Source organism: Artibeus jamaicensis, unplaced genomic scaffold, assembly GCF_021234435.1.
Source record: "Artibeus jamaicensis isolate MK-2021 breed Jamaican fruit bat unplaced genomic scaffold, CSHL_Jam_final scaffold_1283, whole genome shotgun sequence".
NCBI classification, from domain to species: Eukaryota; Metazoa; Chordata; class Mammalia; order Chiroptera; family Phyllostomidae; genus Artibeus; species Artibeus jamaicensis.
In genome coordinates, this window is record NW_026522028.1 from 20,962,276 (window position 1) to 20,977,784 (window position 15,509).

The following is a 15,509-nucleotide window of genomic DNA, read 5'->3' on the forward strand; positions in this document are numbered from 1 at the left end:
TGCTACGAGGTCTGAGATTTGCTAATACAGCATGGAAAGAGATGCATAGAAATAGAGAAAATGCTAGACATGAATTGGTATGTGATGAGTACATGTTGATTCATTCTATCATTGTGTCTATTTTTGTGTACACTTTAAAGTTTTATGATAAAAATAAAATAACTTAATAAAAATGTTAGGTGAGACACTTGGAAAATTAGGCTGGGGAGGAAAGGTGAAGAACCTCGAGTACAAGAAATTCTTATTCTCTAGTTCAGTGATCTTCAAACTTGAGTAAATGAAACCCTGCCTGCGACACTCTTTTTGCATACATGCACCAGGCATATGCTTGTTAGTTAATTTATTTATTTAAAATGATGTACATATACCACTGTACTATTATGCCATTATAAAACATACGCAAACATAAAAAAGGTCAGATAAAAATAAACACAAGTATCATTCTAATGTTCTTCCTAGACTCCAGTGGATGTGGACCCCACTTAGAAACCCCATGTTTAGTGAATGGGTGGCCCTTCAGGTTTTCTAAGTAGCAAAGAGTTTGTTTATAAGAAACAGAAACTTATTGGAGCACCCATAATGGGACATTGATTAGAAAGACCCAGAAGTACTTCACTGAGGCCTCTCAAACTGAAATGGACAAAGAAGCTATTCCAACTGGATGTGTGATTTGAACAAGGATCATCACTTCCTTGTACATTTCTTTTACACATATGCAATACACATAATGTATTCTGCACATAGAGTCAGGATACAATATGCATATAAAACATCCCCACAGATTATCTTGGGCAATATATTTAACACAATGATTATGATGATAATAATATCTAACATTAATTACTTAATCTGCCAGGGGTTATAGTAAGAACTTTACATACATTATTTGACCTAGAACTCATGACAGCCCTATGAGACATAGAAAAAAATCCATTGGCTTTCCCATGACAAAAGCACTAGAAAATGGCAGAGTCCAAACTTAAATCAAGAGGTTTCTGACCTCAATCCCCATGTCCTCAACAACTAAACCATATTGCTTCCATAGGGAATTAACGGCAGTGTCCAAACCATAAGATTGTTGTGATGACTGAACGAGATAATATATGAGATATGTTTAGCACATTGCCTGACATAGAACACACATCCTGTTAATGTTAGTATTTTAGTACAGAGAATATTTACCAAAAATTTCCACAGTAAACAGCATTAATATTTCTCAATATCAAACACCAATATTTATAATTGTAATAAAATAATGTTTTATTATTTAAACATTATTTTTAATAACACATGTCTAAACTCCTTTTGTATGCTACCATCTACAACTACATGTGACTTTTGTTACGGAGTCTCTGTGGAATGACTAATGAGACATAGTGACTGTAGACTGCGCTATTCCTCCTGCCCAGCAGGCTACAAAAATGGAAATACTTGTACTTGGCACACTGCTGTCATATTTTAAGGAGCCACGTACATTAATAGGAGTGCGTGTAGCCTGAGCACTAAATGACCCATGAAGTATATATGTACATGTCAATTTTATTTTACAATTGCAGAGTTCGCATTCTTTTGCTTTGACCCAAAGGTACATTTTGAGAGAGACGACAGTTCTGAAAACTTTGCATTCCATCCATTTTACCTAATGTGGTCAATTTGACCACTTCCGTTTTTCCCTTTTTTTTTTGGTTTAGCTTTCATTTTTCTATAAGCCAATTCAGATTAGATCATTTAATAAATACAGTTGTTTATTTAATCATGGCCTCTATATTAGAGGAGCCATCTCTTCCCAATTTTGCGAACATTGCAAATTTGAAAGTCTGTCCCAGTGTTAGGCTGTAATTCCAAGAGGGGTTGGAAGCATTGGCCCCGGTAGAGAAGATGCGGCATGAAATTGTGTGATGCTAAGTGCTGCAATCTGAGATGTGGCTCAGGCTGTTGTGCAGTCTGGTTTACGGGACTGGATCTGCACTTACTTTCAATGATCATCAAATGTTCATTTTTCATAGTTTTGCAAATAGTTTATTAAATGTTCTGTCACTCTTAAGAGAATTCTAAGTTTCATGGTCGAGTTGCAGGGGTGGATGATGTCTTTGGTTTACATATTTTGACATTTAGTCAAAGCAGATTTCTCTTTTCATTAAAAATTTAATTTTGGTATTCTTTCATTTATGTAATTAGATAATCTATAGCTAGGCATTACCCAGGGACCTGCCCATCATTCCTTCTGTTCTTCTATTTGGGAAGTATTTTAACTCTAGGAACATCATGAAGAGCATTTGTGTTGACACAATAGAATCCACCTCCACCCATTTTAACCCAAATGGAATAAGCCAAAATGAAACATATGGGATTCTTGGAAGAAAGCATCAGATAACCAAACACTATGAGCAAAAAATTAATTTATTATATATATTCTCTAATAATTCATAATAGCTTCTTGAATTTTAAATGTCTTTTTTGCTAGTTCCAATGCTTAAAAATCATAATTTTAAAACATAAGTATTGTTTTATATACATTGTGATTTCTTTCTTTCTTTCTTTCTTTCTTTCTTTCTTTCTTTCTTTCTTTCTTTCTCTCTTTCTTTCTCTTTCTCTCCTAGATATGAATAATATGGTCTCCAACTATCTGCTTGGAAGGATAGGGAATAGGATTCATTGTTTTGGTCTAACATGGTAAAATTTAAAATCTCACATCATATACCCCAAGTTTTGACTATATGAAAAATAGCCAAATGTCATCACTTTCTTGTATATTTCTTTTACATGTATATATGTATAATATAAACAGAGTACATCTGATTAGTACATTTCAACATTTCACCAATGTGACTTTTATCTCCTATTTTATACAAAATAACAAAATATACAGGGAGAAGAAAGGAGACATCTGTTCATCGTACACAGAAAGTAAATAAAAGTTCATGTATGGCTTTGCAAAGGTAGATTATGACGTGACTTTCAGACTTTATTTATTTAAAAGCATCTTGAGAGAACGTGTTAGTGTGCTTACGAGAGCGGCCATGGTGGTTGACTGTCGTGTGGAGAGTCCAACACTGGGATCCCCAGTGGTCTTTCCAGTGGCTGCCTCAGCAGCTTTCAGGAGACAAATGTAGTTTATGACCACTTCATCAATCTTCGCTACGATTTCCTGCCGCTGTGTTTCTGAGTTCACGACTTTAACTAATCGCATGCAAGCTTCTGTTAGGCAACAGAGCACTTGAAAGCTAGAAGTCATTGCTAGGAGCATCTCCTCTGGGCTCTTCTCGGCCATCGCCATTTTCCTACAGGCACTTCCCAATTGTCTGGAGTCAATGGATAACAGTTGCTTGTACTGAGAAAGTGTAAGGTCATACGCTTCAGGGCGTGACTCCTCTCTCTTCCCCTTGGTTGCCCTGACAAGGCAGAGCAGCTCATTGGCATCATTTTGGGCTGCAAGGAACCCATCGGGCATTGCATACGTACTCTGCTTCAGGGCGTTTATTCTTGCGATCCGGGCATCAAAAGCCAGGTTGCTGAAGTCCATGTCATCTGGACTACTCAGGTCTTCTGCCCAGACCTTCAGCACTGAAACTCTGGACAGCGCCACTCCTTGCCTCTGGATTCCAATAGCCAGGGGCAGGCTGGTTGGTTCAGGCATGGCTTCAGTCACCTGTGGTGGAAAGAGGCAAGAGATCCGACGGGTGGGCTCTCCTTCCTCTTCATCCTCCTCCTCCTCATCTTCATCCTGCCCTCGGTTCAGAAAGCAGTAGCTGAAAGGTCCCCGGCATCTCCAATTGCTGCCCTCCAGCTTCCGCAAGGGTAATGTCTTATATAGCTTTGAGTCTTTGTGAGCCACCGGGGACCTTTTGTGAAACTTCCCGTCAGAGGTAAAGTGCATTGAGCTTTGGGAAAAACTTTTGGTGAGCTTCTTTCCCAGTGGGAGTTCTGCCCGCCTTTCTGAACTGGCCTCCTGTGCATCTGTGATACCTGGACACTTGAAGCTGACTGCAACCTTGCTTCTCTCTCGGAAGGTCTCCAAACCTACACATCCTGAGAGGATACTGCTGCTACGTCTCAGAGCCCTCTGGCTGGGGGCTGTCCCATGGCTCTCCCCTCTCAGATCCAGTGGCTGCCAGCTCACAGCCTCTCCGTAGGCCTGGTATGCTTGGGAGAAATCAGTGGGGTCTTGATTTGGAATTGGCACCATTGATTCCGAGTGAATGTTTGATGGTAGCAGGATGGGATCAGCTTCAGGATATTGAGACCAAACTGAAGGCATGCTTCCTCGTCTCTCCTTCCCAGACTCTGTCAAAGCTACACTAGGGGTAGTAGAAAAACAGAGAGAATCATTAAACATCTCATGGATGGTCAATTTCACTACATCTCTCTGTGATGTCTGTTGTTTCCCAAGGATGCATTCCAGAATAGCTGCCATTTGTTAGGGTCACCCCAGTTTCTAAAGACTGCCTCCTGAGATCACATGACAGATTTCCACTTCAATACATTAAAAAAAAATACTGTAATCTGTTATTTCTTAAATTGCTGATTCATTTGGAATTGTCTAGAAGTCCCCAATGTTTTCAGGGAGACAGTAGAATTACACGAATTGCCTTGCTCCCAAGCATTGATCTGTCAAAGCTTAGACACATCATTAGAAAACACACATCCTACATATAGATTATTCAAACACACTTATGACATTGAAGTTTTATTTCAAGGGAGTTAGGTTAATCCTGGTATCAGTCTTTTTATAAATCAGGGGCCTAATTTAATTAATTCTAAGCTACCTTGCCTTTAAAGAGGACCCCATAAAGTTTTGCAGGTATAAGGTGTGAAGTGGGGACACTGCACAAATTACTGAACTTTCCTCAGAAAAGCAGTCATGTGAAGAAAATGTCCATTTCACAGAATTTTTGTGAGAAGCAAGAGGTAAATTAGGCGAAAGCTCCCTGTCAACTGCAAAGGATCAAACAGTGTGCTTTAATTAGTTTAGAGGTAAAGACGCTTAGTTGACTGATGAGTTATGTAGCACTTATAGGTGGGTTTCCCATGGCAGGTTAAGCCAGTGGTGGGTTTTGAGAAGGTACACAATCTTAAAAGAGTAGGAATAGAAATTACCCAATGTAAGATCTCACTAACATCTTGTCTATATGGAAAACACAGTACTGATGATATACTTTTAAACTGGAAATTATGAAAGGAGCATTAGCTGTTGTCACATGACGGCTGGACAAGTGGATTGGTGAGAGGAATAAGAGCCCACTTGGGGGTAGAATGGTGAAGCGGGCATAGAAGGTGGCTGTGTTCTTGTTTCTATATATGTCTCTGTGTTACTATTTTGGGGAAAATATAGCAGCTCGTCATGCACATCCCCAAAACCTTCCTGATGCTGAGGTATGCCAGACACTTCTGAATACTCCTCTAGGAGAGCCTTACTAAGCTCTCAAGATTCGTCCAGATGAATCTGTAAGTATTGCTGAAAGGCAAAGGATCTTCCCTAGCCCCTCCAATTCCCTGAAACCCTGCTCTATGATCCTTCCTCTCAAAAATGAAATTGCAAAATTAGAAATTTAATGTCTTAAAAAAGAAACCAAACCATTTTGGGACTCTAAGCAATACCATTTTGTAACTAAAAGTCACCCTGGGTATTGCTAAAACTCTACATTTAGAATTAAACAGAAAACACCGCTCCATCAGATTCTAAAAGTAAGAAGAGAGCAAGATTGTAAAGAGTAAATGACATCTTCACCATTGTCTCAGATCCATAAACTTTGGTATTTTTTTAAACACTGAGGGATCAATGGTTGATACTTAGCCTGGCCACAGCCCTTCAGCCTTCTTAAAGGTTCTAACTTTTACTTTGCTTCCAGGTTTTATACTTTCTTAGGTTTCTTGTGAATTTGTTTTACATGCTCCCGGTGTATAAGGCAAAGCATTAAATCCCTCATTTGCTGTACCTGTGGTTTCCTTAATCTTGGGGAGTCGATGACATCCATCTCTCAAAGTGCCAAACAGGGGTTCGGCATTAATGGCTGTGTGCAGAGCAGGCACTGTCATCCGAGGACACACCCCTTCTGTTTGCGGATGTGATTCCTTGAAGGGGGCTCCATGGTTGGGAAGCCCAGTGGCCCTCTCCTCTGAAGGAACGTAAGTCACGCCTTTTCCTGATGTCTCAGGAATCAAGTGCTTCCCCATGGAGGGGCAGAGTGGGGACTCCACAGGTGTGGCGCAGGTGCTGCTGCTGCTGCCTGTGCCACAGCCCGCGTCCACTGAAGAGCCTTGAGAGCTCTGCAGAGAAAAATGGCCCTCGCTTTGTAATGATGACATCCTCTTGGCCAAGTGGTAGTCACAAAGATGGGCCACACTCTCTTCTGCCCCAGGAAGCTTGGAAGGATGGTCACAGGTAGATGGGTCAGCATCCTCTGGGTTATCTAAGTCTTTGGCTGAAGAGACACAGGTCACATCAGTTAAGAAGTGGTCCCGTTGGCCAAGTCCTGAAACCTCATTGGCTTCCCCATTGGGGGCCCCTTCATCCTTCCCTTCGGCTTCCCTTGTCCCCAGACCAGAAGCTCTCGGAAAGAGTATCCCTGTTGCTGCTTCCAATCCACTTTTTTCAGCCACCCCGCCCTCAGTGGCCACATACCATCTTTGGCTGTCCTTGCGAAAGGCAGTTCTCTCCAGGTTAAAAGTGCTTAGGTGTTGACTGTCCCTTGCAGACACAGAACCAAATTTACCTTTGGCATCCTCCTCTGCCTCAGTGGTTTTGGTTCCCTGCTGCTTTTTCCCTGGTACGCTCCCCATAGGGGCTGCTTTGCCCTCCCCATCGGCCAGCTTGCTTTTCCTTTTGCTGGTGCAGGAATATGCCACTGACCCCATGTGCAGTTTGCTAAAATAGTCAGTGACTGACTTGGTCTCCATTGTTTCAGGCTCCATCTCCATGTGGTCTGAGTGAAGTATCTGCTTGGAAGGCACAACTTTGGGAGGGAGGTCAGTCACTGGACGGGCAGCCAGAGTGTGGGAGGACTTGGGGGGCAAGCCCCCGGCAGGGGTTTTGGAGGTGGAGAACTCTGTCTGCTCTTCTGCCAGGGGGTGGTAGCCTTCATGAGTGGCCAAGAACATGCGGGAGAGGTTTTCTGACTGCTTCTGTGCTGTGGCCAGTTCAGAGCTCTCAGTCATTTCAGAAGAGTTAGTTTCATTGCCTGAGTCTGAGGAAGACTCAGGACTATAAGCCCTCAAGATGGCTACACCTGCATGCCGTAAAAGACAAGAACCGATTAATAGATGCATCAGAGGCACTAGGAGACATGTACGAAAATGGGACTCATTATTATTACTAACAACAGAGCAAAACAAGGTTTTCCCTTTTCAGTAAGGACTCTGAGTTTATTGCATAGTTGTTCCAGAAATGAGGGGAAAACGTGCTGCATGTTTAAAAAAATAACAAAGGAAACCACAGACACAAAAAAAAGCCATGATGGTAGTTGCTGCACATGTATGAAATGGGACATGCGTGAAATGAGAGAACACAACATAAGAGGACTCCAAGGGCAAATGGCTTGATGGGATGAGTGATATGTTTATCAGTGAATAAATGTAACAATCGTGAAAGAACCTGAATTGTTACTGGTCTGCTGTTCTTCTGACACGGACAGAGCTTCTAGAGCTTCCAGTGGGGAAACGACGGTGTTATCCAGTCCCTTGTCACACGTCCCCTCAGTGCTGGTGGGCACAGCGTCAATGAGGGACACGGGGATCTCATCATTTTGCAGGCTGCTGCCTGGCTCCTTGTCCTCAAGGAAGGAAGCTGCCTGGCTCTGAGAGTCCTCCTCATCTGAACTATCTCTAAAGCCAGGTGGGGGTGCAGCGATAGCCATGTTCAAGGAACGCAGCAGGAAGTCATCCTCATTGTCGTCTCCTTCAGGAGGGGGCAGGGACGTGAGGTCAATGATGTCATCACTTGACCCAGACAGGTTGAGGAGGGCTGGCTGGTTCATGTCTCCCACCATGAGGTCCTCCTCACAGCTCACCTCATCCTCATCTTCTGCATCGTCAGTGTTTTCTGCATAGCAAATATCACGCAGCAGGGGCTCCTCTATCCCCTGGGTAGCCTCGAAGTTCTTCACGTCACCTATGTTTGCATAAACTGAATGTTCCACAAATTGGATGTTGTCTGCATCTGGAGTGAGATCCAGGCTTTTCATGTCATTGGCACTGCTCATGTAGACATGTGACTGCTTCTCCAGGAGCTCTGGACTCTCATCCAGTAGCCTCTCATAGCTGAGAGTTGGGGGATTGATCCCATCGTCCATGGCAAGATCTCCAAAAATAAAGGACACTTTAGCTCCTCTCGGAGACTCCTGTGCTTTCTTTAGAGTTTCTGGTTCTGAGAAGGTCAACAGGGACCGCTGAGCTAGACTTCTATAGTCGGTCTCACAGGCAGCATCTCCTGGCTGAGCCAGCTGTTGGTTGAGTTCATCCGAATTATAGGTGTTGGCCATGTACAAGTGCCGGTGGTCTTTTGGACATGAGGTGCCGTCCGAAATCTCCACTGTCTTCTGTTTGGAGTCTATATATGTTATCTGGGCTTCTTGTTCCCCTTCGCCAATAAAGGTGGTCATTTGGGGTACACAGTTCCAATCAGGACCGAGGACGTTGTGCTTTCCTTTATTTTCAGTCCCTAAAGAGAAAGAATGATGCAGAGACACATTACAGTGCTGTCTGGTTTCAGGGGTGGGGGCTCATCTCTGGTTCTTAATTTAATGGCCTGTTGCACCACATTGGTAAAAATGGGGTTATTCAGCTTTCCAAACATGGTAGTGGTCGATTTAGGCTTCAGGTGTAAGGACGTCTTGGTTGGGAGAACTGACATTAACCAAATTGCTATTGCAGAAAATGTGACAGCTGTTTGATAAAATAGACGGTAATACCATCTGAGAGTAGGGAACTGTAGTTTAGTTCCATCTGACCCTTGGTATTATTAAAAGACCTCATTTACATCTATGAATGTGAATATGAAACATGCCTTTTAAAATCCTTAAAGGTGGTAGTCCAACGAGCTCTTATTCCAGAATAATAAATTGCCCTTTACTTTGTAAAGTGACATCTAACAATGCTCACTTTGTAGAGGAAGATGTGGGACTTTTTCTTCATTGAGTTAAGAGAAAGTTAAGGATCTACATATTTCTACCACTTATTTTAGAAGATATTGCAATGATTGTATAATAATGTAATAATAAAACATAGCAATAAAATATAATAATAAATATTGGAATGGTAGCACAATTACCTCTATCTTCAGCTCTTTTATACTCTAGTGGATGTTTACATACATCCTTAGAGCCTTTGGAGGAAGCGTGGTCCTGCCAACACCTAGGTTTTGAACCTATAGCTTCCAAAACTGTGCCAGAATAAGTTTTGCTTATGTTAAGTCCCCAAGTTTGTAGTAATTTGTTCTAGAGCCCTAAGAAACTAATACAATGTGCATGGCTGAGTTCCAATAAAACTGTATTTACAAGAGCAAGATTTTCCCATGGGCCATAGTTTGCCAACTCCAGGATTAAACCGACAAGAAAACTGAATAGGCCAGCAGGTTACAAGCAAGTTAAGAGATACTTACTGACACCCTCGTAAGACCCAGAGATGCATAAATATGTGGGTTTGGGGATTTTGAAAGTACTTTAGGTTCATTTTCAAGATATAGAAGGACAAATGCAGGCTTACTGTTCTTTGTTAGATATCTTGACTAAGGTCTTTGATCAATTTGAGACAAGAAGAAAATACACCCTCAGTCTTAGCTTCCTTCCCAAAAGCAGACTGATTAGGCTTCTAGAATGATTTTGGAGAGGAAGGATGTGGACTGGGAATTAGGATCTATACTATGGTCCAGTATCTTACAGAGCAGGAGGAGAGAATGGAGTAGGGATGAGCTGGCCTAAACGGAACTCACTGTCTACAGTTTTTGAGTCTCAGGAGGTCTTTGGGGAGTTTCTATAGAGAAAATAAGACTTTGCACCATTAGAGGATGCTAAGCTTTGGGCTACTGCTCAGCTTGGGTCAACCACTTGCTCATTGGAGTATGCCATCTCTCTCCCTTTTCCCCTCTTCTCACACACATGGAATCACATGCGTGCCCTCACTCATTCGCAATGTAGAACTGGGAGAAATTAATGAAAGGCTGAAGTTCCATTCTTTCCCCCATGGTGATAATACTCTTTGGAACTAAGTTTTGCCTCTTGAAATTTTATTAAATGTTACATTGTGAGTCATTATAAAGGGGACAGAGTCTAGGCCCTTATCACTGTAACCATTTTTAGACTGGTAGGTTTGGATTTCTTCATGCATCTACACAATTTTACAGTCCATGGGGAAAAGGTTTTATGTTCTAGATAAACTTTAAGGTTTGAAAATAAAAAGCCAAAAACTGGTTTTCCAATGTTAAAGGAGTGTGTTAAATTGCTGAACTGGTGTTTGAAATTTCAGAGGTCAGCATTAAATTGCTCCAAACCTGCTAGCTCAGAGAAAATGTGGTCACAAAAATGTTCACCACCAAACCCAGCACATACTTACCATGTTCTTTTCATTCCTTCCCATTCATTTGTAATCATTTGTGTCTTTCAGGGGCTTTCTTTGCCTTGTGTCTGTCTTCCACTCCTTTCTGTGTTTCTGTTATTTTCACTCTGAATTTTTCCAATTTCTGTTTTCTTTTCCTATTACAAATTATGAGTAGAACTACCAGGCCTCATTTTAGGTGTGGTCCATCTATATTTTTTTCTAATTCTTACCTTGTAAGCTCAGTTTTTAATCCTAATTCTATAGATAAAAGGCCCAAATTTAGAATTTTTTTTTAAAAAATAGGCATTTCAAGGTGGGGTTGGATTAAATTGAGTTGAGGTTGCCTTCTGGCATGCCGTGTCCATCTCTCTCTTTCTCTATGGTTTGCCTTTATCCCATGACTATAATTGCTGCCATTTAACCAGCCATCACCATAAATGGCATGTGAGTCTCTTTCTGTGTGTCTGTTCACACATCAAAATATATTTCTGGAATAATCATATATGTTTTTTGCTAAGTTTAAAAGCAAGATTTCCCTCTCCCCCCTTTTCTCTCGGGAACAGCAACAGTGGAATTTGTTTATAAGATTTTCCCTTTCTTCTAAAAGAAACCGTCATTGTGGGAGCTGTGATTAGACTTTTTTGTGGGTCAGTAGCTTTGGCTTCAGGAGTTGTGTCTGCCCCTCAGCCATGTGTACTGCGTGTCCACTGTAGACAGAGACAATGCCATTGTGAAGACAAAAGGTCTAAACAAATGGAAACCACCCAACCTGAGAGAAACTATCCACGTAACATTTGCAGCCCTCCTTGCCCCCATTTCGGGGCTATTTCATCCTGTCAAGTGGCTGGATCAAATTATTTGAAATCTTTCCTATCGTGAAGCTCCCAATACAGAGCTAAGATGGCTGCTACAGTCCCTCCTAAAGCCCCAAATCTGAGTGCTGAGCGCTACCCAAGCCGTCCTGTTGGGAGAGTTCCCAGATCCCAGAGGTAAGTCTGATGCAGGAAGAGGGCCCCAGGCAGCTGGACCTATGGCACCCTAAGGAGGGACAAGGCCTGCAGCTGGGGACTCACACTTCCTACTGGGCATTGCATTGTTCACTCTCTGCGTCCTGACTTCTGTGAGAGTGAGACATTAAAGCCCAGCCACAAAGAGGCATTGAATCACTGCCTTTGAAACACATACTCGGGCATTTCCAAGTGAGGTGTAACATGTGATGAAAAAAAACATTTTCCTAGAAAAAAATCAGACCACATTGGATATCTCTGAAGGCTTTTGTGTTCAACTTGGACAGTACATTCTTTATGCATATCATTTTAACCTTTCAAGAAAGAGCCTTATTTTTGTCAGGTGAGGTGGAGGTAGTCAGCGCTTCATGAGTTTAGAAAGAGAATACCTGTTTCTTGTGTCCCTGCATTTTTCTTGTTGGCCATGTTGAATATCGACCTCCTGGAGTCCACCAAGAGCCTGTAGTATCCAGCTGTTAGGCAGGCCAGGTTCATGGCATCAGACGACTCCATCAGGAGCGTGATGGGCTACACAAAACACAATGTTTGGGTTAAAGCCATCTCTCCTTAATATTGGGCTGGCCAAAAAGCCCATGTAGTTTCTCCCCGTAAAATAAAAAAGATGTTTTACATTTTCACCAATAACTTTATTGACTTGGATATTTTGAGTATGTTGGGTATCTCCTACGTGGTAGAGCATTGGTTGTTCTCAATTAATGTCTTGATTTCATTGCTATCAACTTCAACTATTCTACCTGACCATGGAGAATTGTCCAGCGAGCAATTTCCGGCATTAAAGTTTGCAAACCACACTCGACACATTTGCTCCATCACAGCACCTTCTCCGTACACTGCACAAGTCTTTTTTGGTGCTTCAGTTGTGTTTTTATATTTCGTGAAATAAGAAAGCATCATGTGCTGAAAAATGTTGCATATTTTCTTCCATGTTATTATTCCATCCTTTCTGTGCGGCCATTTGATATTAAAATGGTGACACAAAAATTCACCAATTTTTGTAAGTTTTTTTAAATGCATGCTGATATGACAGCTGTCACAACACAATCTAACAAAATTGTTTTGAATGAAGTTAAAGACCACTAAGTGCTACTAGAGCCACTGTATGAAAAAAAATCAAACAAACTTTTTGGCAAACTGAATGACTTCATTTGGGTGACAATGACTGTATTTGTGCTTATGAAATGTAAACAATAGAAGTTATGGAGCAACCATTTCATTGGAGAGACATAAATGTGGAGAAAAGGTCAGGCATTTGGAATCTTTTCCAAGTCATAGGGGAATAAAAAGAAAGTAATATGCATTTTGCTCCCAAATGGTTAACATTTTAAAAAGTGATAGCTAAGGGGTTTGTTACCAGATATGAACCCACAATCTGAAAGACCATGGGAAGGTTAAGTTTGGGTTCATGATGAAAATTAGTGTTGAAGAGAAGTCAGAATTAAGTGGAAATGACTGCTAAGACTGAAAGAAAGGTGTCAAAGAAACCCAGAAATAGGAGGCTTCTAAGAGAAATTGTAAATTAACAGGAGGTCAAAAGAGACTTGGAAGTTGAGAAAAGGCCTTCCTAAAACTTTGTGGGTTGAGGGCCAGGTCCCCAGTAGGGGGCATGTGAGAGGCAACCACACATTTTTCTCTCCCTCTCTCCCCCCTTTTCCCTCTCTCTAAAAAGTCAAATAAAAAAATTAAATAAATAATAAAATCTTTTAAAAAACTTTCTGGAAGCAATGAGGTTATTATTTCATTAGACATGGATCTTCGGCCTATGGGGAAGGAAGTGTTCAGTTTAAACAATTATTCTCCTTGAGTTAGGAAGGGGGGAGTGGCCAGTGTGCTCTTTTTGAAAGGGAGATAAAGCAAGAGGGAAGTAATGGAACAACAAAAAAGCAGACATCCAGAGAAACACAGAAACAGGGATAGGCATCCTGCTCTCCCTTTCAGGTGTGGGTCACTGGCCAGGGTGGATGGTCCCACTGGTGGAATCTAACTTCCCATCCAAAGCCTCTGTACTACTTAATGAACTGCCTTTTCCTTCCATTTCAATTGAGGTCTCCCCTCAAGCTGTCTCACAATTCCCTGATACAGGTAGGAAACCATGAATAGGACCTTGCCATCCACTTCTGTTTGAGACATATTATCCCTGGTTAGAAGGTCTGTGATGCCTGTATCCAACTCATCCTTCTTCCATGATGGAGCTATTGTTTTCTGCATCTTTGGTCATAGACTAGGACAGGCATTCCAGTCTCTTTTTGTACCTGAAGTCAACCGGAGCCCCCTGGGTTTAGCCCATGAAATCCCACAGGCCATGGCCCACCTGGCAGAGCTCCACATTCTCATGGTCATCTCTTCCCGTTGCAGAGCACACTGATGTTGTACGACTTGCTGTGTAGAAGCTCTTTCCCATAATCTGCCCCTCCCACACCACCCTAGTGGGAGGGGGGCTTCCTGCCTGTTCTCAGAGCATTTCCTGTTGATACTGGATATATCAACACTGCCCAAATCCAATGACATATCTATCACTGTGACAAGAAGGTGAGGGCAGGGAATCTGGATTATTTCCTAACAAATTCTGTTTTGGGAGTAAAGTTTTACCACTTGAAGATGATCTCAGATTGTTGTTTTAAGTGGAATGGCCATGACGTTCACCAGAGCCAGATGTTCAGTCAGTACTAATTGCTATAGTATGAAAAGACAGATTGACTGAAATACTCAGCTTTTCCAAAAGAATAAACACACCAGATCTAACAAAAGGAAGTGGGAGTTCTAAACAAAGCTGGTAAAAATCTCCCTGACTGTCTACATAAGAGTTATATATTCTAAAATGTTAGTAGGGAAAAATCTCTCCTATTCTATCTATGATCCATGTATTCTGGAGCCAAAGGGACCTTAGAAAGGAACACCCTTGCTTTCTTATTACAGGTGATGAAATTGAGCCCAGAGAAGAATAGCGACTTGTCCCCAAATCCCACAGTTACTGAGTGAGGACTGGAGTGCTCAGGCCTGAGTTGGGTGGATTTTTTTCTGTACCACATCGTCCCTTTGATGTTCTGCACACACTGAAGTTTTGTCACAAATGAGCTGTTCCAATTGAGGCCATGTGGCAACATCCAAGAGACGTACCTTCACATCCAGCACATGCAGCTCCACCCTCACCAAGTTTTCCTCCTCAGTAAACATCTCGATCCTGTTGACGTGGCTGAAGTCAGCTAAAAGGGCCACCAGATTGGTTTTGGTGTTTATGACGTGGCTTATGCCATATCGAGGCCCGACCAGGAGAGTCACTTCTGAGCGCTTTTCTGCCTGCTGAGAAAGGGACATTGACAAAATATAAAAATACTAGACTTCTGAAGGCCTGATGGAATGTTTTTATAAAATTGCATTTCCTTTAGAAAGTATTTCTGGGCTATATTGCACTAAGTCACCCATTAGAAGAACCAGATATATGACTATATTGGGGCTCTGATAAATCAAACATACTGTAGGAAGTAAATGTTATCATAGTATGTAGGTTCATACTCATGAGAGGCTTTTAGAAATGAGACATAAACATCTGTTTAATGTGAAAGCAGCTTCTGGCCCAATGATTTAAAGCAAGGCCATGGTCAGAATGTACCAGTTCTCTTGGTTCTTCCCACTTCATTTTTGAGGGAATTCTACAGTGGCCTTCTCTAATGTAACATTTCTTCAGACTGGGGTGCAGTTGGTGAGAAATGAAGGCTGGAAACTATTCACAGATGATGGCTTTTTAATCATTGAAAGTAGCTCATTAAAGATAAGTGATGCAGTAACATTTTGTGGGCCTCCATGGCTTCCCAGAGAAAGCAAGAAAAGGAAATTACCACTAATGTTGCCTTGAACACACGACCACCGTACAAACGAAGGTCACTGAGGAACTTGAGATAATGGACCTTGGCTTGCAGGGCAGAGAGCTGTGGAGAGAGAAGAAACCTGAGGTGT

At 41.8% G+C, this 15,509-nt stretch overlaps 1 protein-coding gene across 1 annotated transcript in view; it reads right to left on the bottom strand.

The window, feature by feature from the left end:
* Positions 1-2,624: 2,624 nt before the first annotated feature.
* FRMPD4 (FERM and PDZ domain containing 4) overlaps positions 2,625-15,509 on the bottom strand; it is a 697,120-nt gene continuing 684,235 nt past the window's right edge. The window contains exons 15-20 of the mRNA XM_037157582.2: positions 15,392-15,481; positions 14,673-14,855; positions 11,927-12,065; positions 7,592-8,656; positions 5,937-7,226; positions 2,625-4,293 (exon numbers count right to left, since the gene is read on the bottom strand). Coding sequence (XP_037013477.2) covers positions 2,966-4,293; positions 5,937-7,226; positions 7,592-8,656; positions 11,927-12,065; positions 14,673-14,855; positions 15,392-15,481 — 4,095 coding nt within the window. The 3' untranslated portion in view covers positions 2,625-2,965. The remainder of the gene's footprint in view (positions 4,294-5,936; positions 7,227-7,591; positions 8,657-11,926; positions 12,066-14,672; positions 14,856-15,391; positions 15,482-15,509) is intronic.